The sequence below is a fragment of the Tachyglossus aculeatus genome, chromosome 5, assembly GCF_015852505.1.
Source record: "Tachyglossus aculeatus isolate mTacAcu1 chromosome 5, mTacAcu1.pri, whole genome shotgun sequence".
NCBI lineage: Eukaryota > Metazoa > Chordata > Mammalia > Monotremata > Tachyglossidae > Tachyglossus > Tachyglossus aculeatus.
In genome coordinates this window covers 36,569,690-36,583,553 of record NC_052070.1, presented here as the reverse complement: position 1 = coordinate 36,583,553, position 13,864 = coordinate 36,569,690, and the positions used below count along the sequence as shown (strand labels likewise).

The 13,864-nt window shown below is 49.8% G+C and overlaps 1 protein-coding gene across 1 annotated transcript in view; it reads right to left on the bottom strand.

The window, feature by feature from the left end:
- The window catches only part of WNT4 (Wnt family member 4), a 38,259-nt gene extending 36,018 nt beyond the window's left edge, over positions 1 to 2,241 (bottom strand). Inside the window, exons 1-2 of the mRNA XM_038747275.1 lie at positions 2,191 to 2,241; positions 940 to 1,028 (exon numbers count right to left, since the gene is read on the bottom strand). Coding sequence (XP_038603203.1) covers positions 940 to 1,028; positions 2,191 to 2,241 — 140 coding nt within the window. The remainder of the gene's footprint in view (positions 1 to 939; positions 1,029 to 2,190) is intronic.
- Between the last annotated feature and the right edge of the window lie 11,623 nt (positions 2,242 to 13,864).

Below are 13,864 nucleotides of genomic sequence, written 5' to 3'. Positions count from 1 at the left end.
TACATAGATATACACACAGATATATATATACACATATATAGATATATACACACATATATACTATATTATTATAATAATATATACATACATATATAGATATACATACACATACATACTATATTATTCTAATGTATAATATAAATATATTATTATAATATACAACATAAATATATTATTATAATATATAATATATCTATTGTTATATATATATATAAAGTGCTTATTATGTGCCAGACCCTGTACTTAGCACTGGAGTAGATAATAATAATGGCATTTGTTAAGCGCCTACTATGTGCAAAGCACTGTTCTAAGTTCTGAGGGGATACAAAGTGATCAGGTTGCCCCGCTTGGGGCTCACAGTCGTCATCCCCATTTTACAGATGATGTAACTGGGGCTCCGAGATGTTAAGTGGCTTGCCCAAGGTCACACAGCAGACATGCAAGCTAATCAAGTTGGACACAGTCCATATCCCACACAGGGCTCACAGGCTCAATCCCCATTTTACAGACGAGGGAACTGAGGTACAGAGAAGTAAAGTGACTTGCCCAAGGTCACACAGCCGAAAAGCGATGGTGCTGGGATTAGAACCCAGGTCCTTCTGACTCTGTGCTCCATCCATTAGGCAACACTGCCTCTCATCTATATTCAGTGGTGCAATCAATTATTTATTCTGATACTTCATTCTGGAGCATTTTCATTCATTCATTCATTCAATCGTATTTATTGAGCGCTTACTGTGTGCAGAGCACTGTACTAAGCGCTTGGGAAGTACAAGTTGGCAACATCTAGAGACGGTCCCTACCCAACAGCGGGCTCACAGTCTAGAAGGGGCATTTGTTCAAGAGTGCACCCTCCCCCCGTCCCCCCTCCAACCACTGAGACCCCAGGGCATCTGCGAGAGGGAGTCTGGAGGAGAGTTGGGGTGCCTCCCCCATCACCCTTGCCGCAGCGTCCGACAGTTGTCCTTCTGATGCAGCTTGGAGACAAAGTCGTTTCTCCCTTTGGCGGGGGCGGCTGAAGGGAGTTGCTACTGAGGGGAGCAGGGGGACACCCCAAAACCCTGCCAGAACTGGGACTCAAGACAGCCTGGACCTGCCCCATCCAGAATACACATCCGTTCACGCACACACACCCACCCAGAGGGCCAAATTAGACACATCTCATAAGAATGATAAAGAATATCAGCCAATTAGACACGTCTCCTAAGAAAGATAAAGAATAGAAACAGCGTGGCTCAAAAAAAAAGCACGGGCTTTGGAGTCAGAGGTCATGGGTTCAAATCTCAGCTCCGCCAATTGTCAGCTGTGTGACTTTGGGCAAGTCACTTCTCTGGGCCTCAGTGACCTCATCTGGAAAATGGGGATGAAGACTGTGAGCCCCCCATGGGACAATCTGATCACCTTGTAACCTCCCCAGCGCTTAGAACAGTGCTTTGCACATAGTAAGCACTTAATAAATGCCATCATTATTATTATTATTATTATTATTAATATGGAAGCGGAGAGGAGCTGAAGGGGTTAGGGCTTTCCAGGGGAGAGTTGTCTGGGCAACTTAGAACCCCACCTCACTCACCTCTCTCCCACTAGCTTCCTTCACCCCTTGGGTGATGATATTTCCAGTCACATCTCTCTCACCTGTGTGTTCTGGGCTTGAGCTGTCTCCCCTCATTCTGCAGTCCACTACAGTCCTCTCTCCCTCCCCCTCTCTCTCCACACCCCCTGTCCCACACAATCACTGGATAATCTCTGCAGGGGAAGGACCAATTCCTCTCCCCTCAGTCCCCAAGGGCCCCTGAGAGATGCACGGAGCACTGCATGGTCTGCAGGGAGCCCCCCAAAGCCAGCCTCTATGGGATACGGGGTGCAGGATGCACATGGCAGGGGACAGGCATTCATTCATTCCGTCGTATTTATTGAGCGCTTACTGTGTGCAGAGCACTGTACTAAGTGCTTGAGTAGGAGTAGGGTGTGCTAGGAGCAGGTGCGAGCAGGCACCTAGCTCAGAAATGGGAAGCAGCCTGGCTTAGTGGAAAGAGCAATGGCTTGGAGTCAGAGGTCATGGGTTCTAATCCTAGTTCTGCCACTTGTCAGCTGTGTGACTTTACACAAGTTACTTGACTTCTCTGTGCCTTAACTTCTCTGTGCCAGTTTTGTCTTGTATTATGCTATAGAATCATCTCTGCGCCGTACGGACTCCATGGACAACTCTCCCAGCATGCCCAACTCTCCATCTGCAATCATTCTGGTAGCGTATCCGTAGAGTTTTCTTGGTTAAAAATACAGAAGTGGTTTACTATTGATGCTTTTTGCTCAGTAAACCTGAGTCCCCTCCCTCTACTAGAGAAGCAGCGTGGCTGGCTCAGTGGAAAGAGCTCGGGCTTGGGAGTCAGAGGTCATGGTTTCTAATCCCAGCTCCGCCACTTGTCGGCCGTGTGACTTTGGGCAAGTCACTTAATAATGATGGCATTTATTAAGCACTTACTATATGCAAAGCACTGTTCTAAGCACTGGGGAGGCTACAAGGTGATTAGGTTGTCCCACTTGGGGCTCACAGTCTTAATCCCCATTTTCCAGGTGAGGTAACTGAGGCCCAGAGAAGTTAAGTGACGTGCCCAAAGTCACCCAGCTGATGGTGGGGTTGGGATTTGAACCCATGACCTCTGACTCCAAAGCCCGGGCTCTTTCCACTGAGCCACGCTGCTTCTCTAAGTCACAGACTTAACTTCTCTGTGCCTCAGTTCCCTCATCTGTAAAATGGGGATGAAGACTGTGAGCACCACGTGGGAGAATCTGATCACCTTGTATCCTCCCCAGCACTTAGAACAGTGTTTGCACATAGTAAGCACTTAAATGCCATTATTATTATTATTATTATTATTATTATTATTATTATTATTATTATTATTATTATTACTATGTCCCACACCACTGCTGCCCAGCACAGGTGAGTATAGTTCCCTCATCTGTAAAATAGGAATTAAGACTGTGAGCCCCATGTGGGACAACCTGATTACTTTGTACCTACCCCAGCGCTTAGAATAGTGCTTGGCCCATAGTAAGCACTTAACAAATACCACTATTATTATTATTATTATTATTATTATTTCTCTGCTCCCATGATGGGCTAGGTCTGAGATGGGCTTGGGCTGGCCTGGAGGAAAGTGATGTGTGATGTGGCTTCCGCTGATGCCTGCCAGTTTGCCCGTTTCCCTTTGCCCGGATGCCTGGTTCACTGAGCCCCTCTCCCTTCCCGGGGCCGGCCCCTGGTTCCCCTCTGTTGACCTTGCACCCACGCAGAGGTGAGTCCCTGATCCTCACAGCGGCAGGGACGGCCCGGGAACCCAAGCCACGCGTCTCCCAGCCCACAGCGGCCCACGCAGCCCCCATGGGGCCTGGTTCCCGAGCCCCGGCCTCCAGGCCCAGTGGGGTCATTCATTCATTCAATCATATTTATTGAGCACTTACTGTGTGCAGAGCACTGTACTAAGCGTTTGGGAAGTACAAGTCAACAACAGATAGAGACAGTCCCTACCCAACAACGGGCTCACAGTCTAGAAGGGGGAGACAGCGAAACGGAACAAGCAGACAGGTGTCAATACCATCATAATAAATAGAATTATTGATAGTAGTAGTAATAATAATAATAATAATAATAATAATAATAATAATAATAATAATAATAATAATACTGTGAGCCCGTTGTCTAGATGGTGAGCCTGTTGTTGGGTAGGGACTGTCTCTATATGCTGCCGACGTGTACTTCCCAAGCGCTTAGTACAGTGCTCTGCACACAGTAAGTGCTCAATAAATATGATTGAATGAATGAATAATAATAATAATGGCATTTGTTAAATGCTCACTATGTGCCAAGTACTGTTCTAAGCACTGGGGTAGATAGAAGGTGATCAGGTTGTCCCATGTGGGGCTCCCAGTCTTAATCCCCATTGAGGCACGGAGAAGTTACATGACTTACCTAAAGTCACACAACTGACAAGTGGTAGAGCCGGGATAAGAACCCATGACCTCTGACTCCCAAGCCCGAGCTCTTTCCACTGAGCCACTCTGCTTCTCATACATATGTATATATAGATATATCCACATCATTAATAAAATAGAGTAATAAATATGTACAAATATACACAAGTGCTGCGGGGAGGGGAAGGGGGTAGGGCAGAGGGAGGGAGAGGGGGAGATGGGTGTCAGTGCTGAAGTGGACAGGAGCCAGTCCTGCAGCCGTGGAAACCCGCCCGGTCCCGGTGGCCCCCCTGGGCACCTGCCCGCCGGGCTGCAGAGGGTGGAGAGAGCCAAGGCCTGGCAGTTGGGTCGATGCGGGAGGCCAGAGAAGGGCTGGCCGCCACTGGCAGGTCCTGGCCCGGAGCTGCGGACCAACCTTTCCCCCAGAGACCCACATGCCTCTGGTGGCCCAGGAGGAGGAGGAGGAGGGCGGGCTCAAATATCGACAGCGCAGGCCATTCCTGGGAAGATTTGAAGCAACATGGGGAGGAAAGCGGCTTTCCGGCACTCCTGTGACCGCTCCTGCCCGCCCGGACCAGGCCGCAGCTTATCTCGAAGCGGCGTCTCCGGTTCCCTCCGTAACCCCAGATTTAGGCTCTCTCCTGCCACTGAACACCGGCTTATTGATTTCCCACCTGCTCCAGACGCTAAGCCAGAGATCCCAGCCATCCCACCCCTATCGATCGAGTTTCCTCCCCCGGCCCTGGGCTGACCGGGCCCCTCCCGGCTCCGGAGAGGGGACCCCGAGTCCGGCCGAGGCTACCCCGGGGCCCACCTCCCCAGGCCTCAGCCTAGAAAGCACTTACTATATACCAAGCACTGTTCTGAGCGCTGTGGTAGATACAAGGTAATCAGGTTGTCCCACGTGGGGCTCATAGTCTCATTTTACAGATGAGGGAACTGAGGCCCAGAGAAGTGAAGTGGCTTGCCCAAGGTTACACAGCAGACAAGTGGCGGAGCCGGGATTAGAACCCATGTCCTCTCCCAAGCCCGGACGCTTTCCACTGAGCCACGCTGCTTCTCTGGGAGGGAGAGTGGTGCGGGGGGGAGAAGAGAGATTGAGCTGCCAGGAAGATCCGATCCCTTCAACCACCTGCTGTTTGCATTAGAAACTAAAATTAGCTGGGCTCGTCCCAAGCTTTTCCAGGATTTTTTTTTTTTTTTTTTGCAGAGACAAGTTCCTGGAGGAAAACTTGCCTCCTTCGCCTCCTCGGCCCCGACTCTTTTCCGGGGAGGAAGGCGGGATCTGGTGGGGCTCGGCTCAAGCAGGGGTTGAAGGGTGGGGAAGGGGGCTAGCAGGGGGCTCGGATGGCTGGGGGATGGACAGGAGGCTATTAAGGGCTGGTAGGGGACTTGAGGGGCCTGGGGAAGGGTGCAGAGGGTGGGCTGAGAAGGGAGTAGAGGGGCTGGGAGGAGGCTGGGGGTTGGCTGGAGAAAGGTTGGAGGACTGAGAGGGGGCTGAAAAGGGGCTGGGAAGGAAGAGGGGATTGGGGGAAACAGCTGGGAAAGGAGTTGGGGGGCTGAGAAGGCAGGGAGAGGCCAGGCAGGGCTCACCCCCTCCCCGCCCCATCCCAAATCAGACCTTCATTCAGAGGCTGATTCCACCTTGTTGTGGACAGGTAATGTGCCTGTTGTCCAGCGCTTAGAACAGTGCACATAGTAAGCACTTAATAAATGCCATCATCATTATTATTATAGAGTACTATCCCAGGTGCTTAGTCCCATGCTTTGCACACAGTAAGCGCTCAATAAATACGATTGAATGAATGAATTTCCAGACTGGAGGAGGGGAGAGAAGTGAGCCGGTCTGGGGCAAGTCCAGGTGGGCCTGAGGTGGGGATGCCAGGTGTTGCGGGTCAAAGGCACCTCCTGGTCCTCTCCAAAACCCTCTGGCTGACCCCTCTCCTTTGGGGGCAGTGGGGGACGGGGATGGGCAGGGGATGTTAAGGTGATCTAGGAGAGCCGGTGGCAGGTGCGTATGGAACACCCAGTTTCTATCGTGAGTTAAAAAATCTGGGAAGTGGCATTGGAGGAAGGGAATGGGAACTGAAGCCTGGTTGGGGGCAGAGGAAGGAACAGAGGCTAGGTTCACTGAGGTAGGTGAGCAGCCAGGGAGAGAAGTAGGACGTGGAAGATATTGGGGGACAAAAAAGTAGTGCTGGAGGTATGGGGTTAGAGGAGTATAGGAAGGAAGGGCATGAGTTTAATCTGACCATGCTGGGTGGGCTGAGATGGGTAGGGATATAGCTGGGTGGTTTGGGGGGCAAATCCAGGGCAGAGGGGATTTATGCACTGCCACTGCTCTGCAGCACCTTTCCCCACCTTCTCTTTTCCCTTTACGACCTCCAAGCTGCTGCTGTTCCCCATGTACTCAACCCCTTCTGCCCATGCCTGCCAACTCCTGGGGTGGGATCATACATGCTTTAAGATGGCTGGAAACTGTTTGGGGGCTGGACCAGGTGCAGGAGGCAGGTAGGAGTGGACTGGGGAGGGAATCTGCATCAGGTGGAAATAGGAATTGGGGATACAGGAGAGAGTTGGGATGGGGAGGTCTGGGAATTTCTGTTTTTTCCTCCTGACGTTTTGGGGCTGTGGGGCCAGGGCAGCGGTGGGGAGAGCATCCCCCTTCTAGGCTGTGAGCCCACTGCTGGGTAGGGACCGTCTCTATATGTTGCCAACCTGTACTTCCCAAGCGCTTAGTACAGTGCTCTGCACACAGTAAGTGCTCAATAAGTATGATTGAATGAATGAATCTATTTGGGAGGGGTCTTCCTGAGCCGAGCCTCAGCTCCCTTGTTTGGCTCCCTCTTGCCCTCAGCCTCCTCAGTGCTAAATCAAGAAGACTTTGGCAGTTGTCTGGTTAATTTGTCCAGTGGAGACAGTGAAACTGAATGAATCAGACCCAAAATCCCCCTTGAAGCCAGCAGGCAGTACCCACTCCCCCGACAGGGTAGGGAAGATGTTTGATCTGAACCTCTGGCTACTCCTCTCTCCTGCTTCTCCCAGCTCTCAGAGAGGCAGACCTGACTGGGGTCTCTCTTCTTGTGGTAGGAGATCCAGGGGCGCAACTGGGAAACCTCCCAGTGCCTGGTGACCCCGTTTTTCAGGGCCTCAGCTGGGGCTGCCCAGCCCAGGAAAAAGGCTAAGAAAGGACCTCAACAGTTCTGACAGTTCATCATCAGGACGGTATGAGGACTGAGAGAAAGGTTCAGTACTGAGTGGAGACCCCGGCCCTTAGTTGGAGACCCTGGTCCTTAGCTAGCCCTAGCCCATCGCAGCTAACCCAACAAGATCTTTCCCTCTGGGAAATGGATCTCTCCCTCCTCCGCCATCCTCTTTCCTCCAGACCCAGGTTGGATTACCTCTCCCTGGAAGATTTAGGCAGTTTGGCATCAAGTTCGCTTGGAGATGCAGGTGGTGGATGGAGAGACATTGCCCCCAGCAGGGGATCCCAATTCTGGCAGACTCTCAGACATTTGCCCTAAGGAGTTGGAGCTTGGCAGGTCTGGTGGAAATCTGGGGTTCATCCCAAGGGGCTGAGGTTTACAGCACCTTGATTGGTTTGATGGACAGATTTTACAAACCAGCTCAGAAAAGAGCAGAAGCAGAGACCCTCCTCTAGAAATGGACCCACAGGTGTCCCTCTTGACCCGGCTGGTTACAGGGTCAGCGTGGTCAGAGCCCTCACCCTGGCCATGAACCGGAGCCCCGAGAAGCCTTTCAGGGCGGGGCCAGGGGAAGAGGAGTTGAGGAGAAGGTTGTCTGTTCGCCAGGCTTTCCAGTGCATCGGCAAGGCCTGGAATTAGCGAGTTCCAACAGGTTTGGGGAAAACTGTCTTGTCAGACACTTGCTGAGTTGTTTAATCACTCATCCGAGAGCCTGTTGGAACCACAAGCCTTCCAGACAGCTGGGTCATGGACGCTGCCTTAGCAAACCCCTCTGGCAGGCTCCAGTCTCCAGAGGGCCGAGGCTCAGGTGAGGAAAAGCTTGGGCCCGGCCCAGCTGAGAGAGGGGGATGCCGTGGGCTGAGGGGCAAGTTCCTGCTTCAGCTGCCTCTTGGCCCCGAGGGCCCGCCCGTGGGCTGGAAATGCCCCATCCTGGGCTCCCGTTCAGAGATCCTCAGAGATGCCACCTGCACCTGGGCTGAGCATACCACACCTGGGTCTGAGGTAACGCCTGGTTTCCAGCCTTGGGAAGGGGCCAGAATCCTCACTCTGTCGCTTCACCTTGGACATACCTGGCCTAGTGGAGAGAGCACAGGCCTGGGAATCAGAAGGGCCTGGGTTCTAATGCCCGTTCTGCCACTTGCTTGCTGTGTGACCTTGGGCGAGTCACTTAACTTCTCTGTGCCTGTTTCCTCAACTGTAAAATGGGGTTACCTGTTCTTCCTACTTAGGCTGTGAGCCTCATGGGGGATGGCGACTGTGTCCGACCTAACTTGTACCTTCCCCAGAGATTAGAACCGTGCTTGACATATAGTAGCCAAACAAATGCCATAAAAAAGAGGTGGTGAGCCTCTGGACTTCACAGTTCTGTCCTTCCCACAGAAAGTAGCCGCCCCATCTTCAGATCAATCCCCCCCCTAGCTTTCAGAACAGCATGCACTCCACAGTGGCTAACAGAACAGACTCAGGCCCTCGGCCACGTGAACGGGACCGTACGCTTTTAAGTCCATTCCCGCAACCCTGAGGATGGCCCCAGCGGGCCCTGGGTGCCTTCTGCAGGTCAGACAGCTGCGAATCCCTACTCTCTCCTGCCCCATTGAGGCCTGGTGCCTGGGCCTATGGCAGGGGTGGGATGAAAACCATCATCCCATTCCCAATGACCCAACCCTTTCAAACCCATCTCTCAGACTCCCCTAGCATGGCTATCTATCGGCTCCACCACACACCCCTGCCAGCATCTGGAAAGAACCCACCTCCCCGTTCTCCCACTGTTCCTCCTTTGTTCAGACCTCTTCGGAACAGAAGCGTAAGCGCATGGATAGCCGCTTATACCAGCTCCTCCTGCACGGGAAGTGACGGTACAGCTAAGGTACAGGAGCTATGGCCCCAAATACCTGGAGCCTGCCACTTTTTCGGATGGGTAAGGTCTCACTGGAGAGACTCACCCCCCTTCCCCAGGGAGCCTAATAGCCCGGTGGCCACACGCAGAGTCTATGCCCTCTGTAGTCCAGGGGTGACATCCTATCTTCACCCGATTCCGGGACAACGTATCGGTGCCAGCTCCCTCGCCCCTCGGAAGGATGTGTCCTGGCCCTCTCACCAGGCCAAACTCATCTCAAGGGGTCCAGCCCCCCGCGAAGAGCAGGCACAGCCACCGTGGTGAGAGGAAGGCAGACAGATAAATTCCTTTTCCCCACCTTCTGGCGGGATGGGCTCCTCATAATCCCACTCACTCCTGGATGCAAACTGCATTTCCATCCTGGAGGCCTCCTCTTGCCTTAAGGATGCCCAGGGAGCAGTAGTTTGCCAAAAGTCCTGCTGGTGAGCACAAACCTTCCTCCACTCATCGAATGCTCCAGGAAAGGGCTGACAGGACCAGCCCGGACCCTCTCTGTTTTCCTTAGTGAAACTCAAAGTAACGCAAAGCAGCGTGAGAAGAGCGGAGGCTTGAGAGTCGGGGATTTGGGTTCTAAATCTCTCCCCCAAGCACTTACTACAGTTCTCTGCAGACTGCAAGTGCTCCATAAATATGATTGATTAATCCTGGTCTTGCCCCTAACCTGCTGTGTGACCTTGGTCCAGTCACTTCACTTCTCTGTGCTTCCATTTATTCATCTAGAAAACGGGCATTTAACTACCTGGTCTTCCTCCCCCTTGGACTGTGAGTCTACGAGGGACAGGAATGATCTGATCTGATTATATTGTATCTATATATGAATATATATGAATATATATATAGTTGTCCTTCATATCTGAAGACACAACCGATGGTGAAGTTCGCCCAAGTGCGTGTGTGGATGAAAAGGCGAATGTGGGTTCTGGGGTTTTGGGCACACAAAAGGGTTGCCCCTGTTGTGTTACTGCATGTAATATGCATATATGTATATATACATATATGTATATATGTTTTTACATATTTATTACTATTTATTTATTTTACTTGTACATATTCTATTTATTTTATTTTGTTAATATGTTTTGTTTTGTTGTCTGTCTCCCCCTTCTAGACTGTGAGCCCACTGTTAGGTAGGGACCGTCTCTATATGTCTGTGCTTCCCAAGCGCTTAGTACAGTGCTCTGCACACAGTAAGCACTCAATAAATACGATTGAATGAATGAATGAATGTAATGTTTGCAGCATTTCACCCTGTTTTCTCCTTTACCTCTTTGTCCTTCTTTGCATTCAAAGTTTTTGGTCAGAGAGAGCAGCTCTCTCTTTGGCAGGGCACCACACAAGGCCTGAGAGTCAGAAGGCTGTGGGTTCTAATCCTGGATCCTCTTGTCCGCTGTGTGACCTTGGTCAAGCCAATTCACTTCCCTGTGCCTCAGTTACCTAATCTGTAAAATGGAGATTGAGACTGTGAGCCCCACGTGGGACAGGGAGCATGGGGCCGATTTTCTTGTATCCACCTCAGCTCTTAGTCCAGTGCCTGGTACACAGGAAGCGCTTAACAAATGCCACAGTTATTATTAATATTATTATTATTATTAGGTCTGTCCTCTGTGATTGACTCCCCATTTTCAGTTGGGATTCAGCCGTGTTTAACTTGTCTTTAAAATTGTACCTACCCCAGCTAGCTCTCTTCCTCCCTTCAAAGCCCGACTGAGAGCTCACCTCTTCCAGGAGGCCTTCCCAGACTGAGTCCCCTCCTTCCTCTCCCCCTCCCCCTTGCCTTACCTTCTTCCCCTCCCCACAGCACCTGTATATATGTATATATGTTTGTACATATTTATTACTCTATTTTACTTGTACATATTTATTCTATTTCTTTTATTTGGTTTATACGTTTTTTGTTGTCTGTCTCCCCCTTCTAGACTGTGAGCCCGCTGTTGGGTAGGGACCGTCTCTATATGTTGCCAACTTGGACTTCCCAAGTGCTTAGTACAGTGCTCTGCACACCATAAGCACTCAATAAATACGATTGAATGAATGAATGAAGCGTTGAACAAATACCATGCCACCAGTATTCCCGGTGACTTTGGAAATACCACACCATTATCATCCTCACAACTGACTGGGGAGGCCTGATCCCAGTTTCCAGGGGGCTTGGGACCCTCGAACTCTGTGCCCCTGACATGATGGTCCCTTCTGCCCCTCGAGGCAGAGGAGCAAGGACTTGCTTTAGGTTTAGGCTTCTTATCTGTCTGACTGCTGTCAGGAAGACGGCCCCGTGGGGTGGCGAGAGGTCACCAGGGTCCTTCGTGGGGATGCCCGGGCCCGTAAGTAGCCCCCGAGAATGGCTTGGGGAGGCAACCTGGCGTAGTGCATACAGCACGGGCCTCGTCTGCTGTGTGACCTTGGGCAAGTGACTCCGCTTTCCTGTTGCTTCTCCGTCTCTTTTCTTCTCTGTGCCTCAGTTCCCTCATTTGTAAAATGGGGACTCAGAAGGTCATGGGTTCTAATCAGGACTCTGCCGTTTGTCTACTGTATAACCTTGGGGTAGTCACTTCACTCCTCTGTGCCTCAGTTCCCTCATTTGTAAAATGGGGACTCAGAAGGTCATGGGTTCTAATCAGGACTCTGCCGCTTGTCTTGTATAACCTTGGGCTAGTCACTTCACTCCTCTGTGCCTCTCAGTTCCCTCATTTGTAAAGTGGGGACTCGGAAGGTCATGGGTTCTAATCCGGGCTCTGCCACTTGTCTGCTGTGTGACCTTGGGCTAGTCACTTCACTCCTCTGGGCCTCAGTTCCCTCATCTGCAAAATGTAGATTGAGACTGTGAACCCCACGAGGGACAGGAGCTATGTCCAATCCGATTTGCTTGTATCCAATCCAGAGCTTAGCACCCAGTAAGCACTTAACAAATACCATAATAGTAATAATAATAATAATAATAATAATGATTATTATTGTTGTTACTTCACTTCCCTGTGTCTCAGTTCCCTCATCTGCAAAATGGGGATTGAGACTGTGAGCCCCACGAGAGACAGGAACTATGTCCAATCCGATTTGCTTGTATCCAATCCAGGGTTTAGTACAGTGCCTGGCACACAGTAAGCACTTAACAAATACCATAATCTTAATAATAATAATAATAATAATTATTATTATTATTATTGTTACTTCACTTCCCTCTGTCTCAGTTCCCTCTTCTGCAAAATGGGGATTGATTGAGACTGTGAGCCCCACGAGGGACAGGAACTATGTCCAATCCGATTTGCTATCCAATCCAGAGCTTAGTACAGTGCCTGGAACACAGAAAGCACTTAACAAATACCATAATATTGACAATAATAATAATGATAATTATTATTATTGTTACTTCACTTCCCTGTGTCTCAGTTCCCTCATCTGCAAAATGGGGATTGAGATTGTGAGCCCCATATGGGGAGGGACTATGTCCAACCCGATTTGCTTGTATTCAATCCAGAGCTTAGTACAGTGCCTGGCACACAGTAAGCACTTAACAAATACCATAATAGTAATAATAATAATAATGATTATTATTATTATTGTTACTTCACTTCCCTGTGTCTCAGTTCCCTCATCTGCAAAATGGGTATTGAGATTGTGAGCCCCACATGGGAAGGGACTATGGTCCAACCTGATTTGCTTGTATCCACCCCAGTGCTTAGTATAGTCCTTGGCACATAGTGAGCACTTAACAAATACAATTATTATTATTATTATTATTATTATTATTATTATTATTACCAGGCCCACTTGGAGGGGGAGGGGAGGGCTCCGGATGAGGGCTGCAGCCCACCAAGCCATTAGCCACTGGTCATTCATTCATTCAATCATATTTATTGAGCGCTTACTGTGTGCAGAGCACTGTACTAAGCGCTTGGAAAGTCGGCTCCAGAGAACACCATCCTCTAAACTAGGACCCCGTTGTAGGCAGGGATTGTCTCTCCGTATTAGAGAAGCCGCATGGTCTAGTGGCAAGAACGAGGGTTTGCGGTTTGGGTTCGAGTTTGGGAATCAGAGGACGTGGGTTCTAATCCTGGCTCCACCACTTGTCTGCTGTGTGACCTTGAGCAAGTCACTTAACTTCTCTGTGCATCAGTTACCTCATCTGTAAAATGGGGATTAAGACTGTGAGCCCTGCGTGGGACAACTAGCATTCATTCATTCAATCGTATTTATTGAGCGCTTACTGTGTGCAGAGCACTGTACTAAGCGCTTGGGAAGTACAAGTTGGCAACATAACAGTGTTGCTTAGTGGAAAGAGCACAGGCTTGGGAGTCAGAGGGCAGTGGGTTCTAATCCCCGCTTGGCCACTTGTCTGCTGTGTGAACTTGGTCACGCCACTTCTGTTCTGTGTGCCTCAGTTACCTCATCTGCAAAACGAGGATTAAGACTATGAGCCCCATGTGGGACTATCTGATTACCTTGTATTTACCCCAATACTTAGAACAGTCCTTGGCATATAGTGCTTAACAAATGCTATAATCATTATTATTATTATTATCATTGTATCTACCCCCAGCATTTAAAATGGTGCTCGGCACATAGTAAGCACTTAACAAATGTCATTATTATTATTGTATCTACCCCCAGCGCTTAAAACAGTGCTTGGCACATAGTAAGTGCTTAACGAATACCATCATCATTATTATTGTTATTATTGTATCTACCCCCAGCATTTAAAACAGTGCTCGGCACATAGAGCTTAACAAATACCATTATTATTATTATTATTATTATTATTATTATTATTACTACCCCCAGCACTTAAAAC